The sequence below is a fragment of the Desmodus rotundus genome, chromosome 13 (assembly GCF_022682495.2).
Source record: "Desmodus rotundus isolate HL8 chromosome 13, HLdesRot8A.1, whole genome shotgun sequence".
NCBI classification, from domain to species: domain Eukaryota; kingdom Metazoa; phylum Chordata; class Mammalia; order Chiroptera; family Phyllostomidae; genus Desmodus; species Desmodus rotundus.
In genome coordinates, this window is record NC_071399.1 from 94,445,079 (window position 1) to 94,464,675 (window position 19,597).

General features: G+C 59.5%; 1 protein-coding gene across 20 annotated transcripts in view; it reads right to left on the bottom strand.

Moving 5' to 3' along the window:
- The window catches only part of MICAL3 (microtubule associated monooxygenase, calponin and LIM domain containing 3), a 134,436-nt gene that overhangs the window by 7,639 nt on the left and 107,200 nt on the right, over positions 1-19,597 (bottom strand). For 11 of the 20 annotated variants that reach the window (XM_071220222.1, XM_053916653.2, XM_053916650.2 and 8 more), the window contains 8 exons: positions 18,576-18,689; positions 17,822-17,971; positions 17,341-17,423; positions 14,549-16,301; positions 14,159-14,253; positions 10,616-10,666; positions 9,344-9,454; positions 8,280-8,373 (listed from right to left, as the gene is read on the bottom strand). In XM_071220222.1, the coding sequence (XP_071076323.1) occupies positions 8,280-8,373; positions 9,344-9,454; positions 10,616-10,666; positions 14,159-14,253; positions 14,549-16,301; positions 17,341-17,423; positions 17,822-17,971; positions 18,576-18,689 (2,451 nt within the window). Of the gene's footprint in view, positions 1-4,646; positions 4,698-8,279; positions 8,374-9,343; positions 9,455-10,615; positions 10,667-14,158; positions 14,254-14,548; positions 16,302-17,340; positions 17,424-17,821; positions 17,972-18,575; positions 18,690-19,597 lie in introns of all 20 variants that reach the window. The other 9 variants (XM_053916662.2, XM_053916656.2, XM_053916666.2 and 6 more) reach the window with 3 other exon arrangements.

Consider the following 19,597-nt stretch of genomic DNA (forward strand, 5'->3'; position numbering starts at 1 on the left):
CCACATGTTCTGGGGTAAAGATGGTGTCAAGCTCACGGCAAACAGAAGGTCAGGAATTTTAAATGCTGGGGTTCTGTCCCTGTGTAACAGTCACTCTGTCTCACCCTCTCAAACCAACTCCACAGTGACCCCTGGCTCAGTCCTGGCAGGGGCTTCCCACCCTCCCTGCCCCACCCCCAGCGCCCCCGGGTAGCGGGCAGTCTCCTCTGCAGCAGCATGTCCTCCTGGAGTGTGACCACTTGCCATGACCTCTGGGGGCAGGTGACAGCTGCTCCGTGAGGAGCGGCAGAGCAGCAGTGCCCAGGGAGGTACGATCCGGCTCGTCCCAGGGCAGCAGTGAGCCCAGGCGAAGCCGGCTCTGTGTGTCATGGATTCTCCCTGTGCGGCTCCCAATAGGCCCCAGCATTTCTCCTGTGATGCAGGTGTCCAAGGCTCCCAGAACCTGAATGTGGCCAAAACTCAAGCTTGCTTTCCCATGCTGAACTGAGAGTCTGCCCCCCCCCCCCAGGCACCGACGGAGGCTCCTGGGGTAGGGGGGTCTCTTGGCAAGTGGCTCCTGGCTGCAGCCAGACAGTCACACATCGGCCTGGTCGGGTGGCACAGTCACCTGGCCCTGCAGTCTCCATAGAGGCCCAGAGAGGACGTGACCCAGTTGGGGACTTCGTGAAGCTGGGGCCTGGGTCAGGTCTTGCCCTCCCAGGTTGAGGTGCTTGCCACACTCCCACACTGCCCCTGGCCTGCGATGCCTCGCTCCAGGCTCTGTCTCTTGTGCAGCCTAAGGCTGCGGAGCCGACTGAGGGGAAAGGTGGGCGATTCTCTGGCAACTCCTTCTCTGCACTTGTCCATTCTGTTTCCATCTTCCTCCGACAGGCTTCGTCTGAGACACTTCACCCCAAAGTCCCACACCCCTCCCCACCCTATCAGCTGACAGGAAACCAACAATCAGCCAAGACTCAGGACCCGAGCTTGGACGTCCACACAAAATGCACACAAACCCAGTCCGACTTCTGTCCCTTCTCCGTGCCCCTGAGGCTGGGGCACGGAGAAGGGTCTAGTGCGTTTCTCATGAGGAGAGGTGAGGACAGTGACAGCCTGGATGGGCCCGGCCCAAGGCCCTGCTCTAGCCACGGGCCAGCGTCCAGCCGGTGGCTGGCCCAGCAAGGCGAGGGCCCGGCTGGGAGGGAGCCGAGCGGGTCCCTGAGGTCCCAGCCCAGGCTGCTGCTGTTCCCACAGGATGACTGGCTGTGGCTGGAGATCAGAGGGCTCAGCACCGCACACAAGCATCATGAAGGGGACTTTTCACAAGTTGAGCCACCACTTACACCTGCATTCCCACATGAAAATACAGAATTCCAAATAGTCAGGAACACTGCACTAGCACCCTCTTCAGGCACAAAACTGCCCCCTTCCCCCCGACACACTGTGGCTGGCTTAGGCACTGACACCTCCCAAACACCCCAGAGCTCAGGGCTGTCCTCCCAGCGATGCTTCGGAGAAATCCTGCCGGGAGGAAGAGATTCTTTCTCATTCTGCTTCCTCTTAGCCTCCACGGTATGCTAGGTGGCAAGGGGTGCTTCCTCCTCAGGTGTGTTCGAGGCTCTGCCTCCTTGAGCAGCCAGTCCCTGCAGGCAGCCACGCGTGGGGAACTCATCTTGCCCGGTAACTGCCATTCCTCACACTTGTGCTTGGCGGTCACGCCACTGTATGCACTGGTAACTGACCCAGCGCTGCAGCAAGGCAGTTCATCTGCTTCATTTCACAGACAGCACCAGACTTCTGTTTTCCCTAAGGCACGTCAGGGACATTCCCTTCCAGGCCCAAGGTTAGCCCACCTGGTTAAACGTGCAGAAAGCTGCCTGCCCAGGGCTCAGAGAGCATCCTGAGGTTCAGGTGTAAGGAGTGGGGCTCTCACGGACTTTCTCTTCTGTGCAGCCTGAGGACAGGAAGATCAGCCAGGTCTGGGGGACCAAGATTATGCATAACTGTTCTCGCTCCTCCAGCCAGGAAGGCTCTTGGCTCAGCGCTGGTGCCAGGCCTGACATGAGGGGCTGGTCCCAAGCCAGGACAGCAACAAACACTGTGGCCCCATTGGTGGGGTCAGGCCGGTTGGGTGCCGGGCGGCAGAGCGGCCTGCTGGCACCATACTGGTGCGGAGGTCCCGTCTGCATACAGATGACAGGGCCAGGGGACTCATTGGGGGAATGAAACTGACTACAGAATGGATCTCCAGAAAAATGAAGAACACACACACACAAAAGAAAGAAAAAAACAGCATTTAAGACTTGAGATCCAGCACATCCAAGTGCGCTTATACACACACGTGTGTACATCCTCACACAGACACAGGAGAGTGCTGGGAAATCGCAAGGACTCTGAAGTTCCTAAGCAAAGACAGAGCCAGGTTAAGGCTCAGACTGCAAAGATGAGCCAACTCTGCCAACATCAAACCAAAGTGGCGAGCAGGGCAGGAAGACCCAGAGGGAGGGCAGGGGGCAGCCTCAGCCCAGCCGTGCCTCCCACCCCAGGTTGCCGCAGCGGTGAGAGATCACATCCAGGCCTTGGGCTACGTTTCGGGGCCATTCCTGTTCTCTGAAAGTTAGGTGTGTACGGGGCGGGGCCACCGTGGTGTGCAGCTGTTCGTATGGAAACGTGATACAATAATTAACAAGTAATAAAAGAATAAACTCTGTTTCGTGTGCTCAACTGTGAACTACGGAACTGGCCCAGCGACAGGCTGTGTGTGGCCTTTCGGGGATGGGACGCAGGACCAGAGAAGCAATCAGGGTCCACCTTTCAGGCTTCAGGGTTCAGAAGGGTAATTTCTTCCCCCAAATAATGACTATGGCCAAGAGCCCCAGGGTGGAATGCTGGCAGGGTCTAAAAGGGACCTACCCTGGTACCTGCTCTGCTGGGGCCACCCGGAGCAGGGCCCCCCGCCCAGGAACACAGGGACGCCCTCTGGGAGGGGCGTCTCTCCTGCTTCCGTGCGGCGGTCAGAAGCCAAGGGACAAGTTCGACTGTCACATGGAAATTACAGGAGCTGAAGAAGGAGCGATGAGACAGTGAGAGTCAAGTAGAGGGATTACCAGGCATTTCGTAGTTCAGAAGACACACTGGCTTTCTTTTTAAAAAAATCTATTTCCTTTCCCCCTGCAATTTGTTGGAATTCCAAATCTGAAAAGCTCATAGCTGGAGTTGAGGAACACCTGTCATTCATGCAACGGGGACAGAGAAACCTAAACCACACACAGGGGCACTCGGCGAACGGGGACGGAAGAGTGGATACAATCTTAAAGAAATGGGTTGTCACAGTCCCTCCCAGGAGATTTGGATTAAAACAAACAAACAAACATTTTCACACATTGAGATTCACTTAGAAACGACACAAACATCCCCTGGTACTGTTAGGAGGAGGCAGGAGAGGACATTAGGTAAGAAATGGGGTCTGTTAATCAGAGCGGAAGCATCAGCCCTTTTACAGTCTCAATGGCCATGAGCATGGAAGTCCCTGAACAACCCATAGGCCAAGGGGTCGGAAGGCAGAGGGCAGAGATCGGTGATACCCAGCCCAGAGGCGCAGCCAGGAGCCCGGCAGCTCCCTGGGCAGCTCACGGCAGGAACCGCAGAGCCACGCCTTCAGACTTTAAAGGGACGGGTGAGACAGCGGTGGGAAACGAGAGAGAACGGTATGTGCCAGCTGGTTTGTTTTAAGGCCACTTGTAGGCAAGGAGCTGGCTGGGTGGATGGGGAGGCCAGACTGCCCGAACCAGGGTGTGGGGGCTCGAGAGCCCCGCTCACCTCAGGGGCGGCCGTGCGGCCCCTCTAGACACAGTGTCGGCTTCCAGAGGCAAGACTGCCCAGCGTCTGGAGATGAGGCTCATGGGCCCAGGTCCCTCTCATCTAGTACAAATAACAGCACAGGTCCAGACTTCCTCTAAGGCAGGCGCCCTCTCACTCCATAGGGTCTGGGGGTCCCCCCGAGGGTTCTGACTCGGCAGGCCTGGGGTAGGGAGCGGCTACCTGCATGTATAACAAGCTCCCAGGTCTCGAAGCTGAGGGGTGGCCTTGGGGCCTCACCCACAAAGTCAGCCCGGGACAGAGGGACAGAAGGAAGAAGGTCCTTGTGACTGACACCTGTCAACATGGCCCAAGGTTGGTGAGTTGGGTGGAAACCCTAAGGGGTACTTCCCCATGCACTCAGGCCTCCTGGGGGAAATGTGAGCTCCCCAGTGGATGCCACCTGCAAGCCGTGTGGTGAGGTCACGCTGGGTGTGTGTGTGTGTGTGTGTGTGTGTGTGTGTGTGTGTGTGTGTGTGTGTGTGTGTGTTGGATGTCAAACCACCAAAATGGTATCAGGAGGACCAGGGTGCAGATTCGAGGTTGGTGGGACAGGTGAACTTTGGTCATAAGAAACCCAGGTGGCCCCGGGCAGCAGAAGCCACTTCCGCTCTTCCCTGGAGCCCATGGGGCAGGAGGGTAGGGGGGCACGGACCCCTGCTGCTCTGTCAAGATGGAAAAGAGCCTGTGCTTTGCCATTCGGTTACCGGGCTGATTGCTTTTTGCCCTTTGTGAGCAGGGACTGAGGAAGGAGAGCTTGGGGGGATGGTCAGCAGGTTAGTGTCAGCAACAGGTGCCACCATACATACCACCCAGATGCAAGTCGATGAGGCCACTGTAACAAGACTCTCCCCAATAGTCTACAACAGGAACCGGTGAAGACAGTTACTGGACCTGACAGCCCACCCCTCTGCCCCCCAGTATAAACAAGAACGGGAAGTGCAAGGGACAGAGATGCAGCCAGACAGGGAGAGGATCGGCTGGGATGCATGCACCTCTCAGGGCACACACACACACGTGCTGAGCTGCGCCCTTCCTGCCGGGGTGGGGGTGGGGGGTGGTCACTAACCCACAGGTGACAGCGTTGTTGACACCTCCAATGACCAGTGAGGATGAAAGGCCTTGGCTTTGTGGGGAATCCCAGCTCTGCTAGGACTTGACCTCACCTGAGATTTAAAACACTCAAGGGCAGATCGGGGGCAGCTCCTTCCTCAATTACTATTGGATGCTCCAGGGCTGGAGACAGGACGGAAACACCCTGAAACCGCCAAGCAAGGCCTCCGGCCTGCAGGTGTGAAGGCAGCCAGAGCGCTTGGAGGACTCGCGTGTGGCCCCACTGTGAGTGCGCCCGGACCTTGCAGGAACCCCTTTATTGGGGGGTCACGATGAAGGAGATGCTGCCCCTCTGAGGTCAGGGCCCCAGCTTCAGTGGCCCCCTCCTGGAGCAAGTAGGGCACGGGCTGTGACTGTCCGCAGGCTCAAGGAGGCCTGCCGGCCACTGGATTCCTGGCTTTCAGCTGTGTGTGGCTGCCCCAGAAGCATGTCAGGGCTTTGCACGCCTGAGATGCAGAGACGGGGCCAGGCCAAGGGGCTGGGCTTCCAGTTAGTCACAAATGCACGCAGAACCCAGCATATGCCGGCCATTCACCCTCTCCCGGGGTGCCGCACCTCACGGCCTGCACGCTGACCCTGGCAGCCTTCTGCTCCCTGCCAGGGCTGCCCCTTCAAGAGAGGATGCAGCAGAAAGGAGAATGCAAACCTGGTGGTTTTCCAACGCAGCTCAAGGCTGACCCAGTGCTTCAGGTGTGACTCAGGGTCTGGGAACAGCAAGGGCTTCCAGGTGCTCCAGACAGGACTCACGTCTGTGTCTGTCCTGCCCTTGGCTGAAGGCTCTGAGTGTCTGTGTGTCTGGGGAGAGGGGAGACCAGTGGCCAGAGCAAGGTCCGTTCCAGATGCCTTCCCTGGAAGGGTGGGTAGCTAACTGGGTCATGTGCCCCTTCGCAGCGCTAGAAGCATCGCCCAAAGTGAGACTGAACAGCAGGTTGGCCAGACGTGGGCCCCCAGGGACAGGGCAGATTAGCGTTGCTGGGGACTCAGGCTGTAGTGACAGACTGGCCGGGAGCAGCCAGTGCACACTGATGGGCCTCCGGATCGACCTCTGCCCAGCAGGGACAGGGCCACGGACTTCTGACAAAAGGGGAGCTGTGGGAGCGAAGCGTTTCCGTAAGAAGTGAGCGTCTTCATTCCCTGTGAACATGCCGAGCAGGCGACACGTGTTCCTTCATCCATGTTCCGGTGAGTAGCACACTCCCGTCACTCGAGGTCCTCTGGGCGGGTGGCTCACATGTCACAGCCTCCAGCAGAGCCGGGCATGTGGTCACTGCACATCTGGGCGCCTTTCTCTGCGTCTCCTCTTCAGAAGCGAGTGGGCTGCCGCTGGACCCGTCAGCGATTTAACTGCAGAAGCCAGCCCTGCTGCTCCATCGTGCGTGCCCCCAGTGCTCTGGGCACGGCTACAACCGCTACCCGACACGGCCATCGCCCTCGTGTCCCGAGGGTCCCCACCTTGTGCGCACTGGGAGTGGAGGTGGCTCTCCACCAAAACCTGCATTTTCCAACTTGCGTTCACTAACATTCTAGAGTAATTATTCTTGAGTTAGACTTGAACTTATAACTTTGTTTGTAAAAAGGGTTCTGCTGCTAAAAAACGAGGTTGAAAACCACTGACTTAAAGGGAATCCTGGCTGCTTGTGTTTATGACACGGGAATTATCTAAACACCTAGAAGGAGGGACTTTGGGGAAACCTACACCAGGCTCCAATGGCGCGCTTTCCTCTGGCACCTCGGCCGCTGGCAGCCTGTGGTGGAGACTCTGAAGCACCTCGCAGGGTCAGACTGTGCCAAGGCGGGTGCCCCTGGGGCGGGGCCGCCCACCTGAGCCTCAGCACCTGTGTGTGTGCAGGGGAGGCAGGACGTCTTCCATGAGCACATCTGTGAACCATGAGGTGCAGGGGCGCGTGCCTGCTGAGTGACCCTTCACTCCCTACTTCGACAGACACTTCTTTTTTGTCACCTGCAGCAAGGCGCAGGAGGAAGGGCAGGCCTGGCCCCTGACCCGGGTCTTCTGCTAGAAGAGGGAGCGGCGAGGGCAGGGCCTTTCCAGTAGGTCTGGGCCAACTCCCTCCAGGGCCTCACCGAGGAGCCCCATCAGTGTGCAGGGCAGGGACCAGCTGGCCAGCCGCTGCACAGCCACGCTCTGGCCCACTGGCTCCATGGGGGCTCAGAGTCTTTTATTTCCTTTGGTGGCTGAGGCAGGGAATCCACACTTGTCCCCCACCCCCGTCTGCTCTTCACCCAAAGGTCAGCACGGAGCCAATGCCAAGGCTGTGCTGTCCAGGCCTTCTTCCACGTCTGGGCCCGACTCCCCCGGCGAACGTCCGTCCTTGAGAGCCTGAGTCCGTCTGACTCCAGGCTCACACGACGAGGCCACCCCATCGGGGAGCTTACCAGGAAGTCAGTCATCGGGCAGCAGTGGGCCCCATTCCTGGCTGCGGCCACTGGCTCCCCTTTGGGCTCTCAGATGGCCTGCCACAGCCCCTGTGCCCTGGAGAGGCCTGTGCTCCCTGCAGGAGACGAGTTTCCTGTGTAGAGATGGCCGAGGCGTGCAACTCTGGCTGTGCCTGTGCCGGGCTGCAGCCGGGCTGGCCCGGTGGTTTCCAGATCTTGCACCAAAAGGGACTCCGGACGACTCAGGGACTTCCTTGCTCTCTCTGCACCCAACTGTGCCGAACCCGCCCGCAGGCTCCCTGGTGAGTGGCGGTGCTGCCATGCAGCACGCTGAGATCCTCCTTGATCGGCAGCCACCTGGCTCACGGCTTTTGTGGCTCCTGCCCAGCACCCCCTCAGTGCCGGCTCCCCACAGTCCCTGAGCCTGCCCACGGGCCCTGGGTGGCCGGACAGTGCAGGTATCAGGGCACTGTGCCCCAGGAGGTGGAGGGCTCTGTGGGGCGTCTACACTGCTGTGAGTGCCAAGGGCAGCAGGGGGACCAGAGAGCTGAGGACAGCAGGTGGCGCGGGGAGCGGGTAGGCCCTGCCGGTGCAGTTCTGTGATGGTCCTTGTGGTGCGGGCTCCCTTTCCCCACGTCTTTTCTCCTAGAGAAAGTGACGGGGTGGGGAGGGGGGCAGGCCCAGCGCTTGCCAGCAACAGAGGACGTGGACCAGGGGTCCTTCCTGCAGGCCGATGGCAAGGCCTCAGGCCAGGGGCCATCCCACACAGAGGGGCTTTCCTCTCCCAGAGCCCCAGGAAGCCCCCAACCTCAGCGACGAAGGGGCCCAGAGGCGCCTGCCTGAGAGAAAGAGGAGGTGATGCAAAGCCAGCCCTACCGTGGGGGTGGGCGGGGGCTTCCCCCGGGAATGGCCCGCCCTGGGAGGCCGGACAGTACCTGCTTCCCCACGGAGCGCCTTCTCCACTGCGACCCCTCTCTCCTCTAGGTGCCGCTGCCGCTCCTCCACCTGCTCCAGCTGCCGCTGGATGATCTGCGGGGACAAAACCACAGGGGCGCCTGTCTCTCACAGCCTGGCCTTGCCTCGCTGCTGGGAGGTCAGGTGCTCTGCAGACGCCCGGAGGAGAGAGGCAGATGCTCCTGTGAGTGAAGGATGCTTGTAAGCCCTGGCACATCAGCATGAAGGATGCATGCGAGGCGCCAAGGAGCGGCCAGCCCACCAGGAGTGGAGTGAACTCCTGCAGGAAGGACTCAAGTGCGACAGCCCGGGATCTTTCTGACGGTGACCTCCTGTCTCTGCCCTGGGAAAAACAGATCCAGAATGGGGCAACTGGCTGGAGCCTGTTGGTAGTGTATGCGGGGCTGGTCCCGAGCACCAGTGGGGATGTGCAGGAGGGCCGGCGAGACGTGGGGTCCAGAGGAAGGAAGACCTGCTGGTGTCTGCGTGTGCTGTTTGTGTGTCTCACTGGTGTACAGCTTTGGACGAGTGTACTTTCTGAATACATATGATTGCATTTAAAAACCATACTGTATTTAGGTATCTCTTAATACTTTGTGTAAAGAAATTACTTTCAGTCTCCCTGCCCCCAATCCAGGTGGTCTGGGATCTGGGGGGGCCTGCAGACAGGGGCTGATGATGGGGAGGAAGTCCCAGACCCCTCAGAGGCTGATAGGTGATGGAGCCCCTCAAGAACTGTCCTCACCACTGAAGGAGGAGGCTTTGCAATGATCATTCTACCGTAAGGACTTGGAAACACAAGCGTGGCTCTTCCCGTTTCCACCCACAACCCCCCAAAGCTGAGGCTGTGTGCAGCTGCAGTGAGCCAGGGGCTTGTGGCCTGAGGCTTAGGGGCCGTCCTCTCAGGCAGCGGGATGCCCCGTCTGCCTCTGCTCTGCCCTGTCCTCTGCAGCCTCCCTTGTCAGGGGGATGGGGACGAAGCTGGCTGGAAGGAGGATGGGGCCGTGTGACCCCCCTCGTGAGCTGGGGCCCCTCCTGGGGTTACCTGGGCTCGGTGCAGCCGCTTCAGCTCCTCCTGCTTGGCCTGCCTCCGCGCCGCCTTCTGCACGCGCCGTGTCAGCTTAGCGCTCAGCTCCTCCTCCGTGTAAGTTCGCGGCTGGGGAAAACAAGATGTTCCCTTGGTCAGGTGCACACAGCCCTGAGAAGGTGGCACTGGTCGGCAGGGGCCCAAGAGCCCAGCTCCAGGTGGCAGAGCACCCACGCGCGGCGTGCGGAGGCCCCGAGGCTGCAGCCCAAAATGCCACGTGGAGATGCTTTTCCAAGGTGACAGGAACAAGGAGGCTTGGGGACAACAGCTGGGGAGCTGGCGCAACAGAGGGTTCACCTGTTTCCCATACAAGTTTGCCTGTTCTTTTTAGGACTTTTTCAGGGTAAAAATATCGGTAAGATGTTCCCCATGCCTCCTGCCTGTAGGAGACAGGCAGGCAAAGGAAAATCAGGGTCCCTGATATTCTGGTTTGGAATCAAAAGCCACTCCCTTCAGATGAGTGATATTTATACAGTTCTTTTAAAAAGTGACATTTAAAGTAGAGAAACAGGGATGCTTCTACTTTGAGTCTGAATGAACCCCGAACCAGCTAACAGTCCGAAGAAGGAACCACGGGGGTGACCCTGCCTGGACCCTGGGGGCTGCCCAATAGCTGCTGGAAGGAGGGCAGGTGGCAGAGCTGTTCCAGCCAGTGCTGTGAAGAGTCGAGGCAGCCACTGGCCAAATCCAGTTGATTCCACCAACGAACGGCCAGGGCCACTCCAGGGGCAGAAGTGGGCAGTGAGGGTGTGAGGCAGTGCCAGGCACCCCAAAGGGGCACTGGGCTACCTCTGAGAGGCAGCTGCCAGGGGGGTTTGCCTGTAATCATAACGCCTTCTTCACGGACCCCAGGAAAATAAAAAAGGAGACTTTTCTCAACTGTGGGGGAGATGCTCAAGTGCGGCCCAGCCGTACACTCTCATCAGATCTATTCTCAGAGCACAGGGTTGTGTGGAGCCCACCCAGCTGGCGGCCCTGTGTCCTGCCGCTCTGGTGTGTCCAGCACATCCCCTTGCAGACCTGGGGCCGAGGGCCGTGAGCCCCCGTGCCGGCCCTGGCCCAGGCACGCAGACCGATGCCACCTCATGCTCTCCAGTCCTGACATGGCGGCTGCTGTGCGTGACCGCTCCATGCACGCAGGACAGTTAGTGAGCTGTGGCGGGGGCTGGGCGCCGCGGTTAATCACAGACACGCATGCAACAGTGACTGGCGGGCAGGACGCGGTACTACCTTCGGTGCACATGGTCTCCTGGACGCCAAGGTGTGTGGCAAATGTATCGACTTTTAAAGGGGTGGCGACGGAAAACAAAACAGAACAGCAATGATAATCACCATTAAAAACAGCACACATAAATGGAGCAAGATCATAAGTTTAAAACAAACACATAGACCAAAACGTGACTATTTTTTTAGAATGTCATGCCGGGCTGGGGAGGGGGTGCAGACCCCCCAGTGGCGCCTCCAGGAGCCCCACCCTGACTCGGGCCAGGCTCAGGCTCTCCCAGGAAGACGGCTTCTTCCTCATGCCCCCAACCTTCTCTTGTCCCTCCTCTAGTTCCCTAACATGTAAATTAAAACTGGCCCCTCAGTAGCCCAATTGCTTGTGGCAATTCAGGTGGCTCCTTCCCGCTGAATGTAACAGGTGCTGGGACAGGGTCTGGGGGGGGGGGGGGCCCATTGCCGGAGACAGACACAGAGCAAGCTGAGCTCCGACACCCACCCTCTTCCAAAGGCCCCCAGCCCCTGGCAGGGCTCCTCAGGCAGGGCCAGGGCGCCCGCCACCGCCAGAGACCCTGGGGTGGGGTGGGGGGGCGCATTTCCTGACTGTACACAGTGAAAGGAGCTGAGACAGCAGGAACAACTGACGTTTATCAGACACGTTTCAGAGACTGTGTCTGCCGGCTCCAGCAAGCCCTGAGCGGAGCCGCTCAGAGTGGAGGGGGGTCACAGCTGCCGTCGGCCCAGCCCATGGGGCTGCAGGTCTGGGGACCCACAGCCTCGGACGCAGTGTCCTTGGGGCTCCTGCACATGGCTTTGGGGTCCCCCACACATGGGCCCCGAGAAGAAGGAGCCACTAGTGGCGACGTTTAAATTTGAGCGTGTGGACCCTGCCTCTCGGGGGACCCACGTCTCCCACCAATCGTCCGGGAGGAAGAATTTTGTTACTTGAACGAGTCAGTTAAGGAAACAGAAGACAGGGGTTTCCCCAAGCAGCGTCTCAAAACCCTGTAACCACAACCGAAGGACCAGCACTAAACATTCGCCCCGCAGGGGCTGGGGGTGGCCATTGTCTAGGTTTTGGCGGGAAGGGGCACAACCCAGGCGGGAGGCGGCACAACCCTGGTGGAGGCAGCAACCCGAGGCCTGAGGTGCCAGCATGCATACGCCCGGGGCAGGTCAGCCGGGCCAGTGCATCTACAGCCAGCAAGACTGGACTGCGGTGGGAGTGGCAGCATTAGCAGCAAGAGGCCACATGGGTTGTATTCAAGCTAGACTGAGGGGAAAGAAAAATGATGTAAATGTGAGCTCCTCTCCTATTGGTAAGGCTACAAGGTGATTTAAAAAATATATATGTATTATGTCCTGGCTGGTGTGGCTCAGTGGACTGAGTGCTGGCCTGCAGACCAAAGGGTCACCGGTTGGATTCCCAGTCAGGGCACAGGCCTGAGTTGCAGGCCAGGTCCCAGTAGGGGGCGCATGAGAGGCAACCACACACTGCTGTTTCTTTCCCTCCCTTCCCATCTCTCTAAAAATAAATAAAATTTTATAAAAATGTGTATTATCTTAAATTTTCTATATAAACATTTTAAGTAAAAATAAGTTATTTTTGGTGTTTTTTTGTTTTATGAGTTTTTAATAGTGTTTCCTTAATTATATGTAAACACATGGAAAGTAAGGACATTGACGAATCCCCAGGGACTTCTAAAACAAATAGTTTTTGAAATAATTGTATTAATTGTATTTTACCATATAAATTAAAAAAAAAATGAAACAAAACTCAGGCACTAGTGTCACAGCTGCTTCCTCACAGGAGGCCTGTGACTCAGAGGCGCGGTCCCCCCACCTGGCTGCTGGGGGCGTGGGCAGCACCCGGCCCCTTGCGAGTCCATTGGACCCATTCCTGCCTGGTGCCCACGGTCCCCTTGCTTCTGCTCTGAGACTCTGCAAACTGGCAGACGAGCTGACCGAGGAGGGCAGCGAACACCTTCACCTGCTCTGGCTGGCTGGCTTCGCACACACCAGAGAGACTTTCTACCCCATCTTTTCTCCTGAAACTTCTGTGGGCACCACAGTGCTTCATCCCTAAAAACGTCAGTGCGTTTCTGCTGGGCAGAGTCGTTTCCCTACGTGGCGGCAGGGCTCTCAGGAACTTGGTGCCGATGGCCCAGGACGGCCCAGTGAGGTCATGTGTGTGTGCTATCCATGGTCAGACTTCCTGTAACGGCCAGTGCCCACGGCTGCTTTTGCTCTGGTTTGTCTCCCTGTGTGAGCATCCAGCCTTTTTCAGTGACAGTGGGCAGTTGCCACACCTTGTCCTGGTTTCGGGTGCACAGCGCAGGGGTCAATCACACATTTCACAGAGCTCTGCCCCCGGTGTTCCCTGTGCCCGCCTGGCGCCCTGCGCAGCAACCACTGTACAACTGACTGTGTTCCCTGCACTTGACATCCTGGGACTGGTCTGTGACGGCCCCTCTGTCCCCCTCAGTCCCTCCACCTTTAGCTTTGCTTCTTAAAATAGCAGTTTTCTCCCACTCAGTTGGCTCCGCACCCCAGTGGGCGTGAGGATATTTGGTTCCCTCCACGGCCACCCCTGTGAGGGGTAGGATTCCGGCAGCGGGTCTGGGACCTGCAGCCTTGTGCTCCGCAGGGAGAGGCTGTGCTCGCCGAGCTGTGGCTTTGACAGAGCCAGCTCGGGCAGCCTGCCGCTCAGCATGGCGCCAGGCGGTTCACTGATTAATAGAGGAACAGTGCAGAGACCCAACCCCAGAATCACCGGCTGACAAAGTTCGGGACTGATTGGTCTGCTTGTCAGCACAGAGACTACGTGCTCCTTCCGGCCAGGCCCCCACCAAGTCCCTGCGTGGCTCGCACACAGGAGCTCCCCTGTCTCCCGCGGCGCCTGGCAATCTGGGTGTCCTTCTAGGAGAAGAGACAGATGCAGAACTGGCATGGTCCAGGGGGACGAACACGTCAGGAATGCGGTGACAGCTGGAGGACTGGCTTCCTCCGGTTTGACAAGTTATTAAAGAGGAACTGGGTCGGGCCGGGAGGAGGGAGCAAGATGCAGACGGGACGCAGCCCCTCTGGCAGGCAAGACCAAGTCCTGGGAAGCCTGGTAAAGAAGGTGCAGAATGTTCTGGGGGAGTTTCCATTCAGAAAGGGGAGCAGGAGGCAGCTGGACCTCCCCGTGGGTGGGCAGGGGGTGGGGAGCGTGTGCCCAGGGCTGGACAATGGAGACCAGGAAGGCCCGGTTCTCGCAGCCTCTTGGGGCCCTGTGTAGACAGCCCTGTCTCTGGCTTAGAGAGTGCTGCTCCGCAGGGGACAACGGAATGGAGGGACAGCGCGGGGCACTTCCCAAAGACAGATGGAATGTCTGGGCCTGGAACATCTGTCTTCCCAGAACTAAACCCAGAAACTCCTGCCACGGAGGCCGGAGCCCTGGCTGCTACCTGAGAAGCCTGAGCTCGGTCCTGCTGCATCTTCCACCTGCACCACCGGGTGAGGCTCAGCCTGCCCCCCCGCCCCCGCACAGCCTCCCACCGGTCTGCATACCTCTCGCTTCGGCCTCTGGGAGGCGCTCTCGAGGACGTCATCACTGGAGAGGTCTGAGTCCTCTGAGAAGCTCAGCTGGCGACGGAGCTGCAGCTCTGGAGGGAGAGGGAGGGTCAGGTAAGGGCAGCATCAGTGCTGGCCTGTGCTGGAGGTCTGGGTTGTGTCTAGTTCAGATGACTCCCCACCCAAGGAGCCAGAGTGTGGAGGCTGCAGTCTGCAGGCAGTGCTGCCCTCCTGAGGCCTCTGTCCTTTCTCTCTCCCCAGTCAGCACAGCTCTAGGGCCCTGGGCTGGGGTATGGGGCATGGGGACCGGACTTTCGGAGAGGAATGTGTCCTGTGCCCTGCCCCGGGGTGGGGCGGGGAGTGTGGGGGCCCCGGGTACCCGCACACCTGCTTTCAGTCTGGGCGACGCCCGGTGCTTCCCCGAGTCCACAGTGGTCCCGCTAGAGGGCGTGCTGGGGCAGGATTTGTTGTCTCCCTTCTTCTTCTTGTCTTTCTTGTACCCAGAGAAGACCGACTTCCACAAGGACTTGGGCTTGTTCGCTGCCTCCTCTGGAAGGTCTGCGCTGGGCTTCTCAGCGGGCCGGCCCTCCCCCTTGGTCGCCCTCCCCTTGGTTCTGCGTGGGGAAAAGAGAGATGCTCTCTTTTTGCTCTTCCCACTGGAGCCCTCAGAGGAGGTAAGTGAGCCATCGGGGGGCCCCAAGTCAGACACGGGCGACAGGATCTCCTCGCCGGTGGCTTTGTGCTTGGCGGTGGGCTCTTCTGAAACTCTGTGGGATGTGAGGCCAGGGATTCTACCCTTGGAGGGCCCTGAGGAGGCTTTGCGGCTGGTGCCCCCAGGGGGCCTGGAGGCCTTGGTCCCAGTCTCCATCTCCTTCATCCGACGCAGCTGCGTGGCCATGGCATCCCGCAGTGCCTGGCTCTTCACAGACTTCTCCCTGGCCCGCATACGCTCCTCGGCCCGCTCCTTGGCTTCCGGAGAGACGACAAGCAGACCCCTCTTCTGCGGGTGGACCCCACTCTCCAGACTGGGCAACCTACCGTTCTCCTTGGTCGAGGGTGGCCGGAGGGGCTTCTCAGAAAGGGGCGGGCCGGACGGGGGTGTGAAGAACTTCTCCTGCAGACTTGAGTCCTCGGTTCTGTCCTCGTATGTGTCCTCCACGTCATCGGCGAAGGGGATGTCGTCCACACTCTCGACAAATGACTTCCGCACCTCCTCCCGGGGGGGCCGCAGGGCGGTGGCTGGTGGGGGTGGGGGGATCCCCGAGGCCCTGGGCTCCGTCCCCTGATGCTCGCGCATCTGGTGCGGCTTCCTGCGCAGAGTAGCGGGCTCCTCGCCCTGCGGTGGGGGCGGGGGCGGGCTGGAGGGCGGCGTGAGCATCGTGGAGTCCGAAGTGTTGAAGCTCTGGCTGCCCAAGGTCTTCGTGTTGGAGGAGCTCCCATGCAGGCCCAGGCCCGAGCTGCTGGACAGGTCCCTCCGCTCCTCGTGGGCACTCCTTAGCTCACGGTCAGATGGGGACTTGGGGGTCGGCAGGCAGGGCTGGTCGCCCTCAGGCTTCGGGAGGCCCAGTCTCTTGGGAACAGGTGGAGCTTTCAGGAGATGGAGCCCCTCACCCTGAGGGGACTTCTCCACTGAATAGGATTTGAGGGACACTGGCTTCAAGACAGGCAAGGGGAAGCTGAGCTCAGGTCCCTTGCCCCGATCGACGGGTGTGAGCCCAAGGCTGCGGCGGATCTCAGCGCTCTTCATCCAGAACTCGGCCACCAGGTCGCTCCGCCGCAGAGCCTCATCTGCAGCCAGAGGGCTGCCCAGCCTGTCCTGGGCGTCCCCTTGGTTCTTCACGGGGACAGGGGCCAGGGGGGTGGATGTCTTGGCTGGACCAGGCTGGAAGCATATTGGGGACAAGGTTGGGGATGGGACAGCAGCCTCGCAGGAAGGCTGTGGCTGGGAGCAAATGGGGAGCGGAGCAGGGGTGGCCAGCGGGGACCGAGGTGGCAGGGCTGCTGGCGGGGCCTGGACAGGAGAGGGTGTAGCTTTCTGGTCAGTGGCCACGTCCACTCTGGGGACCAAGAGCTCTGGGAAGAGGCATTCCTCAGGCGATTTCACCTTGGCGACCTCAGACAGGAGTGGGATCCGGGCCCCCTACAGAAATGAAGATGGACAGACGGACGCTGCTCAGAGGGCCGGAACTGGTAGTCAGCAGAGAGCCTTTGGGGAGCTTTCTCTCTCCAAAGGCCTGTGCTCACTCTCGCCTTCAGCTGCTGCTCCAGTGCCTCCAGGAGGACCTTCCACTTGTTTAGACCCACTCAGCCCAGTTGGACAGACTCAGTGGTCAGGGCTTGGCCCCCCTCAAATGCATGCATCCCACATCCCCTGCGTGCTGGCCACGTGCTTATCAGAGGGCATGGCACAGCCTGTTCTCCCTCCCTAGCCATCAGGGTCCCTGGTGAGTGGATTAAAAACAGCTGTTTCACAGCCTGTGTTATAAATCATCCCCCTCGGGAGGCTCAAAGGTCCAGGGACCCCTACATGAACCCCCACCCACTGGCCACCCACCCCTGCTTCAGGAAGCTCCCCCACCACACACACAAAACCACCACGTTTGCCTCGCTGTTTAGGATCCCAAAGGCCCGATCCAGCAGACCCGCCTGCAGTTCGGACTTCCCTTCCTGATCTTTCCTCCAGAAGGTATTTTCCAAAGCCCGTTCCATGGGACACGTTGTTACGATGTGTTTACACACTATTCTCCAACGTGTGCTTCACATACCACCGGTAATCTGGATATTTTTAATGTTAAAATTCACAGTTCTGCCCTGGCTAGTGTAGCTCAGTGGACTGAGCACTGGCCTGTGAACTGAAAGGTCGTGGGTTCGATTCCCAGTCAGGGCACATGCCTGGGTTGCAGGCCAGGTCCCCAGTAGTGGGTGCACGAGAGGCAACTAACTGATCGATGTATCTCTCACTCACTGATGATTCTCTTCCTTTCCTTCTCCCTCCCTTCTCTCCCTCTAAAAAGTAAATAAATACAATACTTAAAACTCATAATTCATGGTAACAAAACACCAAGGAGATATGCACCTGTCTTGTTGCACCAGTAATCCCACAAATATGGGGGCCTTAACTCCCAACACATCCACTCAGGGCACCAGTGCTGCCCCCACCAGTGAGCCCCAACTCTTACCTCGGCCGAGGGGCTGTGGATGCGGGGGAACAGAGCAGCTTCTGCCAAAGGGGACCGGATGGGACTGGAGACTTGGGAGGGACCTGCAAAGCAGAGAAACAGAGGACTGACAGGAGGAAACCCTGTTAGTGGCCAGTGGGATGGTGCCTCCCCCCAGCCAGTTCTGCAGCGGGGTCTGGGCACCCTCGGCCACCTGCAGACACAGGATGAGGAGCAAAGGGACCAGCCTCCCCAGGCGCCCTGTGTGCACACTCTGGGTCAGAAGCACCAGCTTTTTGTCACACGGATGGTCAGTCCTCTACCCTCTCATGGCCCCAGTGACAGACACCCAGGGCTGGTGCTGAAGCTGCATGTGGGTGGGGCCCAGGCATTGGGGGCAGGGGCCGTCGCCTGAGGCTGGTGTGTAGGTGCCCCAATGCCACTGTCCTCACATGGCCTCAGTGGGGATCCAGAGGGGCCTCTCCTGCCACAGCAGACTGACCTCTGCCTTGGGGCTGTGGAGAGACAGGGGGCCAAGCCACCTCGTCTTCTGAGACCTTCAGCTGCAGTTCTGATGCTGCTGCCACTGCCGGCAGCTGCCTGTGCGCCTCAGCCTCAGCCTCCCAGAGGACGTCATCAGACCAGTGCTGATCTGGCAGAGGAACAGGAGCACAGTGAGCTCAGTCAGGCCTGGGCCTGCCTGCTGCTCCTCCCCCAGCAGCTGACGCTGGGCCAAACTGGGCCCCTTAGCAGCAGAGCCGAAGGTGGCCAGTGGGCGAACCCAGGGAGGGTTGGCCTTGACCTGCTCTTCTCTCCCATGGGCGGCTCCAGCCCTGCTGCCCCACAACCGGGCCTGGACTGCCCCTCTGACTTCTCCAGCCCAGCCCCTGCCCCTTGTGCCCCGACCAACCGAAGTGGAATTCTACAACACCGCTTCCCCGTGTCTGGTTTTCACACAGCACCCATGGGCCACAGGCCCTGTACAAGCCCCCAGTTCGGCTCCTTTTCTCAACCACAGCCGCACGGATGCAGGCTGTGTTGAGTGGCGGCCGACGGCAGGTGTACAACACACACCCCCATTAGGGCCGAACAGGGAACGGACCGGGAGGTCCAGCAGCTGGCCCCCGAGCCCCCTGCCTCTGCCTACTGTCTAGCGAGCACTGTTTTGATCTCCCCTGAGTCTAGAGCACTCTGGCCTGTTCTGCCATGGGGAACGGGCAGCCACTCCTGTGGAGGGGGGTCTGGGGTCCCCATACCGTCATCCAGCTCTGCGCCAGTGTCCCCCGTGTCCCCGTTCTCAGCGGCCTCCCCTTCTATCTCCGCCGGCTCCGAGTCCACGTCTTCCTCCAGGTCATGCTCGTCCGACGGGCCTGTGAAGCAGACACGTCAAGGGAAGGAGAGGAAGGAGGAGGACAGGCAGAGTGCCCTGCAGGGGCCCTTCCTGACACCTGAGACTTCTTCTCTATGGGGCACGTGGGCGTGGACTCACACTCAGCCCAGTCATCTCCTTCCTCCAGGCTGAGGGCAGGGGGACGCGGCTCCTCCAGGCCCAGGCCCAGCACCCCTGAGTGCAAAGTAGCAGCGCCAGCCTGACCCTGTGTGGCTGTGCCCCACACCACGGGTCCCTTCACGCAGTCGGAGGGACCGTTTCTGACCCATCTGTGACAACACTGTCCGTGGCTGCTGTGCTCTGCGTCGGCGACATCACTGTGGGAGGTGTGGCCCACACTGCACCCTCTCCACGGGCGGCAGAGGTGGCAGCTCTGCTTGGGGTGATTAGGAGAAATGCTTTTCTAAAGCAGTGCAGGGTGGGGAGAGGGTATGTGAGAGGTCCACCGCTGGGCCCAGGCCTAGCCCTTCAGGGCTGCAAAGGCAGACAAAGCACTAACACACTCGTTTCTCCTGAGGAGCAGCCGGCCCCTAAAGTGCACTCACACACACTCACACTCACAGCTGCCCCCGACCTCTGCACGCTCAAAGCTCATACTAAAAGTCTGAAGGAAGGCCACTGCTGGGAAGGCTGCTGCTACACCCCAGCGTCACCCATCTGTCTAGGGCCCTGTGGCTCCCTCTCGGGTTCAAAGCACAGCCATCCCCACATTGCTGCTGAAAGCTGTCTGTCACCCAAGGGAAGGGGGCTGGAGTGTGGTCTGTGTGTACGGGAGCCTGAGAACTGGAGCTCACAGGACAGCGGGCATAGGGGGGCCAGCGCAGCTCAGCTGCAGGATTCCTTACAAGGCTGTGCCGAATCCAGGACAGCCCTGCCCCCCCCCCCGCC